Source organism: Vespula pensylvanica, chromosome 8 (assembly GCF_014466175.1).
Source record: "Vespula pensylvanica isolate Volc-1 chromosome 8, ASM1446617v1, whole genome shotgun sequence".
In the NCBI taxonomy this organism is placed as follows: Eukaryota; Metazoa; Arthropoda; class Insecta; order Hymenoptera; family Vespidae; genus Vespula; species Vespula pensylvanica.
The window spans coordinates 1803606-1819725 of NC_057692.1; the positions used below are offsets into that span (position 1 = coordinate 1803606).

Consider the following 16120-nt stretch of genomic DNA (forward strand, 5'->3'; position numbering starts at 1 on the left):
TATATACTTTTTCCTTTTTTCTTTTTTTTTTTTTCCTTTTATATATCGATTATTTCTCTCTTTTCCTTTGTCTTTATTTCTTGTCCCTTTTCGAAAAAGTCATTAAGGACGATCATTTGAAAGGTTTCGGAAAAACCGAAAAATAGAGAGATCGAGAAAGAGAGAGAATGACAGAGTGAGAGAAAGAAAAAGAGAGAAAGAGAGAAGAAGGGAGGGGGAAGAGATAGAGAAAGTTCCCATAAGTATAAGAGAATAGTTGACAATAAATAGTAGGGAAGTATACACGTGTTCAGAGACGTCCGGATGGGAGCATCGTCGAGGATAGGATATCGAAATTACCCAAGAACGTCGACGAATCGTCGTGTCAGAGAAGGAGGAAGCAGTAGCGGAGGTGGTGGAGGAGGAGGAGGAGGAGGAGGAGGTGGTGGTGGTGGTGGTGGTAGTAGTAAAAGAGGAGGAGAAGGAGAAGAAAGAGGAGCAGAAGCAGAAGCAGAGGAAGAAAAAGAAAAAGGTGTTGTTAGTGATAGTAGTAGTAATAGTAATAGTAGTATTAGTATTAGTAGTAGCTGTTGTGCTGGTGGTACTGGTGTTGGTGATAGTAGTGTTAGTATTAGTTGTGAAGAAGGTAGTGAAGGTGAAATAAGTGAAGTAGCAGAAGCAGAAGGAATAAAAAGAGGAGGAGGAGGAGGAGGAGGAGGAGGAGGAGGACGAAGCATTTTACCGGAAGCGGAAGAAAGAGGAGGACGAAGAGGACGAGGAGTACCATGGCGAAAACTAGTACCGGTGGTGTTTCTTACGGTGTTGTACCAGAGATGAGACATTCCAAGAGCGAGGATCTCCTTGGTGCTATACCAAATTCAAGATCGACAAGTCCTACTATTGGTTTATTACCTAGCACCGCTTCCGAGGACGATTTGATAGCTGCCAGCGCTTTACACGAGTCAACCGATCGTCATCGTCATCGTGTTGTAGTTGCCGCAGCCGCAGCCGCAGCTGCCGCCGCCGCCATTGCCGATACTAGAAGGTTACCATCCTCGTCGTCGTCATCGTCATCTCCATCGTCATCCTCGACGGCACCTAATAACAACAATAACAATACATCAACTACGACCACCAACTTATTTGCTTCGAAATTTGTTGGCACACCTGCTGGTCTTCTTACCGATCGTATCGATCCCGAAGATTCTATTCGTGATATCGTTACGGAGAATGATCTTTATAGGTAAGGTAGAGATAAATATAGGTAGAAAGAGAGAGAGAGAGAGAGAGAGAGAGAGAGAGAGAGAGAGAGATTGTTTTTATCTTCGCGAAATCGAGTGTATCGTATATATCTCACGTTATACGACGAGAAGTCGAGACGATAGGATGACGTGATAGATTTAATAATTTCAATGTTATATATCGATCGATGTAAAAAGGATCTTGTTTAATTCGTATATGTGTGTACATGTGTTTGTGTATGTATACATGTGGATTTTCGATCGATCATCTTATACACGATTTAACCTATTCGATCTTTTCTTTATACACGTGAATTAAGTATCATTAAATTACTCTATTATTGAGTTCATTTATTCTACGTATATGTATATATGTATGTATATACATGAGAAAGACAGAGACAGACAGATAGAGAAGGAAAGAGTTTAATATCGAAAAGAAATCGTATCTACGTAATTGAAAAATATTTTGTTCGTTCGTACGTTCGTTCGTGTTCGTCCAAAACCATAGGTAAGATAATATATAACAGAGAACGATATTTTCTTGATCTTTCGACTTTGACGTATGGTTCGGTGATTTTATCGATCATTATCGAATATATATATATATATATATATATATATATATATATATTTCCATCGACCTTCGGAAAAAAAAAGAAGAAAGAAAAAAGAATCCCAATAAATTTCGATTTGGTGGAATTTCGTCTATTTTCTTTTCTTTTCTTTGTTTCTTTTTCTTCTTTGCATACTTTCTTACATTTTTTCTTTATATCCTGCCACGGAGATAGAATAAAGCTCTCGGAAGTCATTTAACATTTCCAAGAGTGTTCAACGACGACGAAATCGACGACGACGCGACTCCGCCTGTCTCTCTTATTTTTAGACGAGAATAGTTTCAATAGTTGTTTTTTCCTTTTAAGCATTTGCCGTTCAAAATTCGCGCGCTTTTCTCTCTCTCTCTCTCTCTCTCTCTCTCCCTTTCTCTATTAATATTAAACTTGTAGTTTTACGATTTGAGAAGAAAAATTTAACTCGTTTCGAAAAAAAAAAATTATTGATTTTAAAAATTAAGAACTCTTTGTCCGCGTTTTATTTTATATAATCGAATTTTTTTCTTTTTGTTTTTGTCGTTATTATTATCACTATTACTATTATTATTATTACTATAATAATAATAAATAATAATAATAATAATTATTATTATTATTTATATTATTAAATTAAATAATAATAATAATAATAATTATTATTATTATTATTATTCATTGAGGAACTCCCTAATAGAAATTATTCCACGCGGAAATAGATAATATGGCAATCGTTAGAAAGGGACGTGCCCATTATTATCCTGCTGTGTATAAAGACACGCGTATTTCCTCGAGAGTCATTCGATAATAATAATTGATACGTATCATTCAAAGGAGAACTCTTGAACGTTACATTCTATTCCTTCAAAGAATCAGACACGACGAGGAACAATGTTGCTTCGTGCATGACCGTCCTACGTAATCGTTGTTCACTTATATAGATTATATCGGTCAATGCGCGCGAACTCAATCGATTTTCTTATTTATATGGAAAGGAGAGAAAAAGAAATATATAAGCAAACCAGAAATATACGAACAATGATAGTTACATTAAAATTTCTCCCCGATTGAACGATAATTTTATATTAAATTAAATTAATTTATAACTCGATAAAAATCGTTTCAAACTTGCATTAGAAATTTATTCATTTATATATAATTTATATTAAAATTATTCGATTATATTATATTCATTGATTGATATGTATTAAAAAATTATATATCGTTAACTTCCTTCTTCTTCCTCTCTTTTTTTTTTCTCTCCTTTTAAGAATATAAATACGCGATAGAAATTGTTGGTCCATTCGAAATATTCCTACATATCTTTATTAAATATTTATATATCTTATATAAAACTGAAATGTTCCTACGACTTCAGATTTTAATACAAGTACGAATTAGTGTTGATCTGTTCTTAAAAAAAGAAAAAAAAAAGGAAAAGAAATTCGACGAAAACGAAATTGCTAAAATCGTAAAAATTATTTCTGTCGAGTTTACAAAAAAAAAAAAAAAAAAGAGAGAGAGGAAAAGAAAAAAAGAAATAAGAAAAATTGCTAAGACCAGACGATTCGAAAATAAATATTGCACACGACTGCAAGAATTTTTATGATATTCAGAGCTTAAAATAGTTAAGTTACATATATGCACACATGGCATGTGTGCTCGTGAAATTAACCCACACGTGTTTAGAAAACCGTGAACTTAGAAAATTCCTTTGAATTAACCGACATTCGCGTAGTGTCGTGTCGTCACATTTTACTATTCAAGGACGATCGATCGATCGATCGATCGATCGATTGATGTATCGATTGAATCGATTATCTGAGATAATAAAAAGGGAAGAGTAAAAAAGGACTCGCACGTGCCGTCAAAAAGTCGAGTACACTGTTTCGTCTCTTTTCTTTTCTTTTCTTTTCTTTTCTTTTCTTTTCTTTTCTTTTCTTTTTTTTTGTTTGTTTGTCGGTTCTTTTTATTCGAATGGCTGCGTATAGTTCTCCTTTTGTTGTGTGTTACGTGCTACGCATATTTATGTACATAATTGTCCTCTCTCTCTCTCTCTCTCTCTCTCTCTCTCTCTCTCTCTCTCTCTCTCTCTCTCTCGTTTGCTCACTCACTCATTGCTCTCTTTCTTTCTATCTCTCTCTCTCTCTCTCTCTCTCTCGCTCGCTCTCTCATGATTCTTTTATACCAAAGCCACGAGACAGCTGCGTTCCTTTCTATTTATGGGTCCTTCTTTCAAGTAGTTAGGTAGTAAGTACTTTGTTATCGATAGTTCGGCCTCCTTAAGATCGAATGACAAAAAGATTTTCGGCTACTTTCACGTCGTCAATAGTTCGCTTCGAAGAAAGATAAATAGACGTCTAAAGAAATCTCTTATTCGCCGAAATCGCTCTCTATTTGTTTATATATATATATATATATATATATATATATATATGTATATAATTGAAGCTTACTATAATGTATCCTGTGTGTATAATATACGTGTATATATATTGTGTATGTATATATAACCTTTCGATTTTTTTAAACAATTTTTTGTACGATTTTTTTTTTTTTATCGGGTGGTAAAACTGAAAATCAAGGCGGGAAATTTATTTTATCGTTGGACGGATAAAAAAGGATTGTAAAAAGTAAACGAAAGAATAGTATATGTAGAAAATATTGCAGTTTCGTCGATTTTCATTACTAAATCGTTAACAATTGTATTTGAATCGTTAATGATCTTTTATCACTTCGATATTCTATGAAAAATTAATTCGCAAGATAAAACGATCCTTTTTTTTCTCTCTCTCGACTCAATCCTAACAAAAAAAAAAAAAAAAGAACTGCCGCGTTATTTGAATAAATTTCACGACGAAGAAAACAAGAAAAAAGAAGCCGGAATATACGTAACGAAAAGAAAAAAGAAAAAAAAAAAAAAGGAAAAAGAATATACGTAATTTCGTTTATCTAATTCGAAAGATAAAATAGATCTCTGTGTAAATAAAAATCTGATAAAATGCAATGACGTGAAATTCGAATAAATTCTATTGACTCGATCGATAAGAAAGCAGGAAAGCGAGAAATAAAATAAGAAAAACAAATGGAAAAGAAACAAGAAAAGAAAAGAAAAGAAAAGAACAGGTAGATAGATAAATGTAGGAAATATGTAGATAGATAGTTTCGTAGATCGTAAGATTACATCAGAATAAGGTACTATCGATTACGAATAGCCTTGATAAAGGGTGTTATATTTCTTATTGGAAGGTGACTCGACACATATACGTATCACCAATTGCGAATAGTCGAATAATACTATTGCTAATATTACTATATTACTACGTTGTCTTACTTGAAATCACGATCGTGACGACGAGAGTGAGAGAGAGAGAGAGAGAGAGAGAGAGAGAGAGAGAGAGAGAGAGAGAGAGAGAGAGAGAGAGAGAGAGAAAAGAAAGAAAGATATAGAAGAGAAGACAGACATTCGTGTTCGGGCGGTCGTTTGTTGTGTATGCTTCGAGCGAGTTAGTTTTCTAAGAGTTTATAATAGAAGCCGGAAGAAAACGATCGAACGTAAAGAAAATAAGAAGAAAGGAGCAAAAGAGAAAGAAGGTTCTTCGTTCTTTAATTCCGAGAGGAACACACGACGCGAAAGCGAAAGTCGAATCTCTCTCGCGAGTGTTGTTAACAAACGTGACGTGTTTTTGTAGTGTGCGTATATGTATGTGCGTGTGTGGATATATATATAATATCATATAAGCCCTTAGAAAAAAAAGGACGAGAAAATTAGATAGATATATATATATACATATTTTTTTTATTTTTCTTTGTATACGTTATACATATGTATATATTTCTATCTTTTTATTTTTTTTGTTTTTTGTTTTTTTTTTTTTTTTAATCTTTTTATTATTATTATCTTTTTAATATAATCTATCGAAGAAGCGAGAGAAATCGAATCAATTTCGCCAGTAAAATGCATCGTTCGAAAATGTAAGCTTCTCTCTTTCTTTTTTGCGCCTATTTAATTAGAAAATAAAATGTCGGTAATGTAGATAATTACCATGTCGTAAAAAAGGTCCACCATTCAACTGACACTCGTTGCAAACCGCGAAATTTGAATTTCATTATCGACGAGTTTTGAGTTACAGTATTATTATATACTTTTCCTTTTTCTTTCTTCAGGTTTGTCCTTTTCAAACGTCATTATGACAAGTACGTGGCCCTCGCCGCGAAATACGAGGAAGCAAAGGGTATTGCTTACTACTTGGAGGAACGTTACCACGAGGTGAAGGTAAGTTAAAAAAAAATAATATAATATAATATAATATAAAATAATATAAAATAAAATAAAAAGGGAAAGCATCCTGTTGTAAACCACCGAGTGATCTCGAATTTCCCAAAAAGTACAAAGAAACCACACACACACACACACAGTGTCCTTTTTACACAATCACATATACAAATATGTATATAGTGTCCTTTTTACGTATTTTCACTCAGCCAAGACGACTTTCGAGACTTTCGTTTCTCCTTTGTAATACGATATCAGTTAGTCACAAAGCAAAAGTAAGTTAGGTCGTCTCTTCGTTTCTTTTATTCTTCTTTATGAGTTACCTCTCTTAAAATCGATAAAGGCCAACTCTCCGTGAAAGTAGTTTCCTTTCTTACAGGGAATCACTATGTCTGCCTTATGCTTACCTTTGCTTTGTTCAATTTATATTATATTATTTGTATATTGTGATAACTTTACCTAAACACGCATAAACAAGCAATTCTAATTTTTGTAATATTATTATAGACTTTATCTATTTATAAATTAATTTCATTCACGTTATAATCAATAATAATGACGTTCATCAACTTCTAGATAATTACAAACGAATGCAATGTAAACTTGTATAGGATGGATTAAACGGTAAAGTTCTCTTAGGCGATTTTTAAAAATTAATTACGCTTCCTCGTGACTTATGTAAGATCACAATAATCTAGGAACTATTTTACAATATGAGAAAAAAAAAAGAAGTCTAGCTTAAGTAGTCTTGAACAAAGAGGTGTAATTGATTTGGAAATATGTATAACCGTTAGGAACTTTTGGCACCTTTCTTATTCTGGATTACGTTAACATTTCTTAGTATTATGTGAATTAATTTAGAAATTAATTCACTTAATATGAAATAAATAAAAAAATATATATATATAATAAATGGATCAATATACAAATATTGTTTTAATAAAACATTTAGTGTTAGCAAATTGTTAGTATATATATATATATATATATATATATATATATAATTTAAAAATGGTATATATAAGATTATATGTGTAAGTATATATATGTATATATATAATATATAATAATCCTTGAAATCAGGAAACAGCTTCCTCTTTTACAATCGTGTGAAAGTGCCGCGAGGAAGAAGAAGAAGAACAAACAAAAAAAAAAAATTAGAGAAAAAAGAATAATGCCGTGGTTTGGATAAAACGACTCACTTCCTGGAATTATCGGTGTTCCTTGTGAAAGTAAGATTTCGACGAGACGGAATGGTTTTCAACGTTCGCACGAAAAAGAGATTGTTAGTTCGTTAATTCGTTCGTTATGTTACTACTTTGATAATGTTGCATCTATCAAAGTTGAGCTCATTATATATTACACGTAGATCTTTAACGCTCTTCGTTAATAATTTATTCATTATATATATATATATAAAAATAAATGTTTTATATACAACATCGTCTGTGATACAATAATTTTGTAATTAATATGTACAAAATTAATATAATCAAATGCAACATATAAAATTAATTTGTGTTGTAGACAATTTTTTATATTGTACGATATATTCAATGTGTGTATATATATATATTAATATAAATAATATATATAAAACTTGTTAAAATTTAATCCGGTCTAGGTAAAAGTATTTAAAAGAAGGTACGGAAGAACTGAAACGTGAGCCCTATACTGGTTGGTGAAATCCGATGAAGCCGCACAATATTGCTTCCAGTTGGGTCGTTGCCGTGAGACGCACCCTATGTATACGAGACAATCCCAGTAAAATATAGGGTGTTCAGAAAATATCTAAATATGTTTTGATAAATTTGAAGAAATTTACATATATATATATATATATATAATTCTATTAATATAATATTGCATTTTATCATACAATGTAACATATATATATATATATATATAAATGTACACATATAATTTTATTTTTATATTGAAGAATATTTTTGAGACACCTTGTATTATACTTTTCACCTATATATATATACTTTATACGTTGATATCGATGATAAAAATTAATAATCGATAAAAATTCACCGAACCAATCGATCTCTACCCATCTTTTTCGTTTAACGCGTCACGTCTAATTATAAGCCAGTAAAAATGACAAATGTGTTTTGTGTTCGATGGAATCGCGTCGCATTAGCTTTACGTAATTCCTATTTTAATATATATTTACGTCATTAGCGATACATTGATCGATCGGTCAAATAATAAAAAATTCAATTGCTTCAAATTAACATATTTAAACTCGACGAGCACACAATAATAGAATATTGTATAATGAGTGCGTACATGATAACAAATTTGATAAACAAATTTTTTTGATCGCACGTCAAATTATATTTTTGTTATTAATTTCAACAATATATAAAAAAAAAAAAAATAGAAAAGAAAATAAATAAAAAAAAGTCTAATATATTCCGTAAATATAGTTGAGCAAACGAAGCATAACAATCTCAATCGAGAGATGCACATTTGCATACATAACACAAAGAGGAAGATAATGTAATGTTCTTTAGAATAAACGTATCGAAAGAGGAAAAAAAAAAAAGAAGAAAATCTGTATTCGTTCCACTAAAGGATGACCCAAAACTGCTTAGATGATTTATTAAAAAATCAATGTATTTTTTTCTCGACATTTACTAAACTAATTATTATTATTAATATTATTAATTTCTTTTTTTTTTTTTTTTTTAAATTGTCAAAGTACAAGATATAGATTAGCCCAAATTATTGTTGAAAATTTAGTTTTAAAAATCAAAAAAAAAAAAAAAAAAAACAATTGATTTGTAAGATCACGTACGAACACTTTTGGCTCACCCTGTATAATTATGATAATCCGATGGCCTATTTACATGTTCTCAATGATTCTGGGACGAGTTTCTGCTTCAAGTGTTTTCTAAGATCTGTCAAGAGAGACGAACAAAAAATATATAATGAAGCGACAAAAAAAAAAAAAAAAAAAGAAAAAAAAAGAAAAATAGTTAAAGAGAAGTTTAGACGTCTGATTAGTAGAGTGGGGGTGGGGATGATGACGATGAAGAGGGAAGAAGTGGGAACGTTTTATTCCAGCCATATTGGGATCGGATAAGCGATCATTCATTCCGTTGCAGTAGTTTCTCCGTAAATTTGCCAATTAGCACGGTGCATTAGCTTGCAGGAAGAAATTCCTTTCTTTAGCTCTATAAAAGGGGAGCACAAGTACGAGGAACGAACGAATGAACGAACGAATGAACGAGTAAACGAATAAACGATCATCGCTAAAGAGAAAGATGGAGGGGCAGTCTTTGAAAAGTTCAAAGGGAGAGGAGGAGGTAGAAAAATTGAGGAAGTTTTCCTAATACTGTGTTAAGTTAGAGATGAACCGTTCTACGTACATATCGAATGAATCTTTTAAATATAGGGTGACTCATCACGTTTCATGTTTCTGTCTATTTTAATTGCTTTTTTATTTGATTTGATTTATTTTTTTTTTTTAAATAATAAGAGTGTCACTCGATCTAAATATGACAAATGTTTGACAATTATTGTCGTTGTTGCTGTTATCATGAATTTTGAAAATGTATCTGTGTATTTATTAACGTTTTAAAAAGACGAGTTTTTGATGTATTTGCTTAGTAAAAAAGTTTTAGATAAATCGTATCGCTCTTATTATCTAATTTTATATCTTTATCTCTATCTTTTATTAATACGTTTTCAAGAAGGACGAGTCTTTGAATGATATATAAAAAGAAAAATGTTGAAAAGAAATATTCAAATTGTTTCAATATATATTACTTATTTTATACGTATTTTAGAGAAAATGAGTCACCCTGTACGTACGTCCTGTGTACTTATTATCGAACCAGACATCGATGCACTCCGAAAGGAAAGTCTAGTTATCTATATCTATATATCTCTTTCTCTTTCTCCCTCTCTCTCTCTCTCTCTCCCTCTCTCTTTCTTGGTGTGTCCTAGTCACGTTTTATACTCGTATGAGTTTGTATATTTACGATGAGAGATGCTTTCCTTCTCCATACCGATATAGTCGAAGAGGCGTGTAAGCCATACAAATGCTCTTCTTTTGCAGTCGACTAACATAAAACGAAAGAACGAGAAAAGGAAATAAGGAAAAGAAAGAGAGAGAGAGAGAGAGGTCTCGGCTTAATCTACTTTTCATCTTGCCAGACTGGTTCGGTCCCTTCCTTTGGCACCATCACTTTAACTCTTTTCTTTGGCTTTCCTAACTTCATCGTCTTCTTCTTCTTCTTCTTCTTCTTCTTCTTCTTCTTCTTCTTCTTCTTTTTCTTTTTTTTTTTTCTTTATTTACTGACTTCTCGTCGCTCAGTTACTCTAATTTTACGATCAATTTTTCTCTTTTTCTTTTTCTCTTTTTTTCTTTCTTTTTTTTTCTCTCTCTCTCTCTCTCTTTTATTTGTTTTTTATTTTTATCTTTTGATGGTTTCTAACGTACGTTATTTTATACAGGACAAGATTATTTCTTTCATCTTTTGCAATAACGCATCATTAAGTTGTAATAATTATTTCTTTTGTCAACGTCGAACTTACTGATATTTTGTTAAATTTTTAATACGCACCGTTCGATTTTCTATAGACTTTTAGAAAATCTCTCTTTCTTTTCAAATTTTTTGAAGAGTTTTCGCGATCAAGTTTTTTGTCAATCTGTTATTTGTCAATAAGCGAAGATTTTTAAATACCACGTTTTGTTCGGGAAAACATATTTCCTTCATTTCTTATTAAAAATAATAAAAAAATAATTTTACTCGTGCCATCGAGTCCAATTAAAATTTATTATCAATTTTCTGTGAATCCTTTTCTATCATTTATTTATATATATATACATATATATATTTTTGTATTTTTAATTTATAATATATTTTGTGATGTTGCGTTATAATAACAGTCGTGTTAGTTGCAATAAGGATCGTCGACCTTAGCCTGCTCGCGCATGCACCTAGCTGACCTACAAACAACGGCATAAAGCTAGACATTGATTGCGTCAAACTCGAGAGATAGAGAAGGGAGACAAGTGAGGAGGAGGTGGGTGGGGAGTAACAGAAGAAATACGTCTGTACCATTCTCGATTACTGTAAAGTATCTCAAAGATGCGTGCGTAGGTCTCTTATTATGACCGTCAATTATAGATAAACAAGGTTATTCGCATAATAAAAGATTAACTTACTTTGCTATGCATCCTTTGAATACCAGTGCATATTGTCTTGCAAAATGTCTAATAAGAGAAACATGTTGAATCATTTAACAACTTCATGCATAGAATATATCACTCAAACTTAAAGAAAAAGAAAAAAATAAGAAACAATACTTCTTTTCCTTTTTTCATTAAAAACGAGTCACTTTGTTCTATTAGATAACAACCATTGGAAAAATTCAAGGTGATCATCGTTCATTATCAAATTTTCGTTATTTCTTTCTTATTCTGTTGTTATGTTATTTCAATTAAACAATTCGTTAAAATATACGTTGATGTGATCGTTTAACAATCTTACAAATATACCTGCTGATAAGTAATTTAAAGTTAAGAAAAAGGATCGTGCTTTATATTCTTCTTCGTATCATTTGGTCAAAACTTTCTTAAAAAGATATTTTTACATTAACGTAACAAGATGGTGGGAGTAAGTCTCTCTCTCTCTCTCTCTCTCTCTCTCTCTCTCTCTCTCTCTCTCTCTCTCTCTCTCTCTCTCTCTCTCTCTCTCTCTCATCCTATTTATAACAAAATCGTGCAGTTGAAAAAAAAAAAAAGAAAAGAAAAAGATTTAATAGCAAAAAATCTGTATAGACTTTAATGAAATGTATTTTTTCTTCTTCTTTTTATTATTATTTAACTGAACGTTTCTCTTTAGGAGAAAAAACAAAAAATAAGTAAATAAAAAAGCAAAATGATTGATTACAGGCTGAAAGAGATAAACTGGAAGAGGCCCGTCGTTATTTGGAGAAAAGATTAGAGGGCTGCGAGGCAGAATTAAGAGGTAAAGAGGACGATCTCTTCCTACAACTGGAGCGAAGTCTTCGATTGGAGGAAGAAGTCGAACGTGCGAAGGTGGAGCGTGACAGCTTTATAGCAGCTCGCGATCGTTTGGATCAACAGCGCGAAACGACTCTGAGACGATTGCAACTTCAGCTTGCGCAAAACGAAGCAACTAGGCAATCCCTCGAAAGGGCACGGCAGGACGTCATAAGACAGGCGACCGTCATTCGAGCTGAACGAGATGCCCTTGAGAAAGAAGTAAGAAAGGGAACGACGCAACATGGACGACCTAAAAACGTCCTATTTAAAATAATCAGACTTCGGTTCGAATATTTCTCTACTATACTACTACTGTTTTGTATCATTTAGAAATGTTAATAACTGTAAGGGGTTAGTCACACACACGTAGAAACGAAGGCGTTACCCTTTATCGGTATAACAGGGATCTACTAATTTTTATTATAAACAAAGCGTATGTTTCAAGTTTAAGAAAAGAAACATTTTAGCAAGAAAACGTGTCTCGAAAAGAAAAACGAGAGATGAAAATAGTTTAGATGTAAGTTTAGACGAACGTCTTTCCTCGTTGGTATACTATCAGGGGAAATCTGTTAATTTGTATTGTAAGTAAAAAGTAAACGTTAAGTATACTTTGAGAGATCTCTTAAGAAGAAAAGACATTTTAGCGGGAGAGAAAGATACGGATAAATTTAGATACGGACGTCTCTACGTTAATACTCTCTGTCAGTGTGTATACTAGAGAATTATTCGTTATTTTTATTGTATACAAATAAAATGTATACTTTAGGTGAGAAGGCTCTTAAGAAATATGTTGTGTTTTAATACATAGAACGAAACGTTGAAAGAGAAACTGCGCATCGGAGAAGACGAATTGGGTATAGAAAGACGTAGACGAGAGGAAGGGGTAGCAGCGCTCACTCGAGAGACCATAACGCTTAGGCATGCTGCACGACATCTTCGAGCAGCGACGTTACATGCCACGTCTTGCCGTCGTCGTAGAAGATGTTCCATTTGTCTTTACGCCCAACGTACATTCGCTGAGGTCGATGATTATCGAGATGAGTAAGTTTGATATTTGAATATTTCCTTCTTCTTCTTATCGTTATAATAATCTTTGAATCGTTTGAAAGGAAACTTAAGATTAATCTGATTGATTGGGGGGTGATGGGAACATTGTATTTCAGTGGGAATCTCTTCAAGTGCCTTCAAGCGCCCCTACAAGATTTGCGTACTTGGTTACGACCAAATACAACGACTACAGCAGGTCCGTCGCGTACACCAAGGACAAGTTCTCCATTGGCCGAACGAGAGATCGCTTACATCGACGACTCCAGTGTCGACAGTAGCGGCGGTGGTAGCACCAACGGTAGTAGCGATAGTACAACCAGTAGTACTACCAGTAACAGCAGTAGTAACAGTGCCTCGGACGATGAGGCATATCCAAGTACCTTAGTCGCTGCGATGTCATTATCATCGGCTAATTCTAACGTACCACCTACAAATAGAGCATTTTCTTCTGACTCAGGGTATCTATCAAACGGCCCCGTGTTGTTCCTCATCATTATTATTCTCATTAAATACGCACAACGCACAAAGTAAATGTTAAAAACCTAGCGGACAATTTTTAGGTTCTCCTCGGAAGTCGGTGACCGCAGATCACGGTGTTTCGAAAATGGTTGCAGCAGTACCAGCAGTAGCAGCGGCTGCAGCAAAACCAGAAAAATCAGCGAATCCCTCAGCTGTAGCGAGCCGGACGATCAGGGTACGGTGGGAGGAGGAGGAGGAGGAGGTGGTGGTAGTGGTGGAGGATTCACACGTTCCAAGTGGACATCATCCTTCCGCAAATTGCTCGGACGTAAATTGAAATCGAAGTCAGCAACAACGTCCAATGGTGGATCATCGTGAACGATCACAATACACTATTGAAGGATATGACGATGAATGATAACGTTGGAAAAGATCACATAGGTCTTTTCAACAAATTCCCTTTATTATTATGTGATTGTTCAAAGTATAATTCATTTTTTATCGTCTAATATAAATTAAAAACAACAAGAAAATCCTTTTTTTCTCTTTGCTTTTTTTTTTTCTTCTAGACTTAATAATTATTTCTCTTTTTTGTTTTCTTTCTTTCTTTCTTTCTTTATTTCTTTCTTTCTTTTTTTTTTTTTTTTCTTAACACAAGTGAAACACTTGATTTTTCGTGCGATCTGGTATTATTCTTTGTTATCCTTTTTTTTTCTCATGTTTTTTTTATTTATTTTTTTGTCCTTTTGGGTTCCTTCGATCAAATTAATTTCGAAATATTTGACGTTCCATTTATTAGGACAAATCATTCCACAAAACTTAATAATAAATAAATAAATATATATATATATATACATATATTTATTTATTTATTTATACGTATTTATATATATATTTTTCTTTTTTTTTATCGAGGCAAGACAAAAAATCGTCGATTCAATACTGCCGGCTACGTGCATATCGAATTGCATTAGACTTATATCGCGTTATATATTTGTTATATGTATGAATAAAAATGTGTACGTACATATAGATGTGCAAGGATTCGCTCGCGTGATTTAATCGTATGATGTAGTATAATGAACAAATACACACAAACACACACATACACTCTGGATATAGGTTTATATTTATTATCGTTAATACACATGATCTATATCGAAGTTGTTATAGACATCATGCTGACAATATAGTCGATTGCGAGATAAGCTATAGCTCATTCCTAATACATTTTTTTTTTATCATTATCATTATTTTTATTATTATGATTATGATTATTATTACTATTACTTTATTACTATTACTATTATTATTACTATTATTATAATTATATTTTTTTTCACGCTTTTTCATCGTTTGCCAGAATAAAAAGGGTACTTATAACATAAGGTGATTAATTTAAAGGAACGATTGATAAATAATATATGTAATAATTTGACGATTATATAAATACTACGAGAACTTTATTTATTTAAGTGTATATTTGAATGAGTGCATATTGATACATTGTAACTATATATAATTATCATATTTAAGATATGAAATTTGATTTAAATGAAAATTTGCGAAAGACTCGTTCTTTGAATTGGATATAAAGTAGTTTCGATTATAAAAGGAAATTAGATGAGAACAAAACAAAACAAAAAAAAAAAAAAAGAAACAAAAAGAAATGAAAAGTTAATAAAAATAAATTAAAACGTTATTGTTTTCATTATGAGATTTTTATGTCGTTACGTTTATAGCGCGTTTATTATTCGAATTGTTAAACTATTAGCCAAAGAATTTAATAGGCTATATATATATTTATGTATATATAAATATATATATATATAAATATATAATATATAGACGAGAGGTATATACAAATCGTATATTATCGTGAAATTAGATACATTAATGTAATGATTCGACGACATCAACAACAACAACAACAAAAAAAAGCTACTTTTTATTTATTTATTTATCTTTTTTTTCTTTTCATCGATTCAAATATATTCGAATACTTAATATTATGGGTATTCGACTTTGTAGTACGATAATGAAAGAAAACAAAAAAACGATTAATAATTATAAATATCGAAGTTGCAATTGTATCTCGAATTTTGTAATGGTACATGCATATACATAAACACACATACATACACACGAATACAAAAATAAATACAGACGCGTCAAAATATGCTTGCTGCGAATTCTTTTCAATAAAATAAAATAAAATAAAATAAAATAAAATAAAATAAAATAAAAAAAAAAAAAGACAAATCTCTTCAAGCAAACCCTAGAAATGATTCATGATAAAGAAGAAAAAAAAGAAGAAGAAAAGAAAAACGATAGGTTTTACGAGCGATTTTAAAAATCAATTACTCTTTTACAAGAATTTTTGGACCCAAAATTTTGTTTCTACGAATTGTAAAATGACAAGATTACCTTGAAATTGAATAAATAAAAGAGATATTAGCTTGGAACGTCTCGAGAAAAAAAAGTGTAATCGATAAAC

At 31.8% G+C, this 16120-nt stretch overlaps 1 protein-coding gene across 3 annotated transcripts; it reads left to right on the forward strand.

Annotated features, from left to right (window-relative positions):
- Window positions 1–764: 764 nt before the first annotated feature.
- Window positions 765–14156, forward strand: LOC122630877 (myosin-2 heavy chain-like). 3 transcript variants are annotated; one of them, XM_043815890.1, is made up of 6 exons: window positions 765–1222; window positions 5978–6086; window positions 12004–12336; window positions 12926–13158; window positions 13254–13622; window positions 13711–14156. In XM_043815890.1, exons 1-6 carry the CDS (start codon window positions 765–767, stop codon window positions 13958–13960), a joined length of 1752 nt encoding a protein of 583 aa, XP_043671825.1. In that variant the 3' UTR covers window positions 13961–14156. The 3 variants fall into 3 exon arrangements, with proteins under 3 accessions (XP_043671825.1, XP_043671823.1, XP_043671824.1); XM_043815888.1 differs by having other exon boundaries at window positions 13725–14156; XM_043815889.1 differs by having other exon boundaries at window positions 13281–13622; window positions 13725–14156.
- The last annotated feature ends 1964 nt before the right edge of the window (window positions 14157–16120 follow it).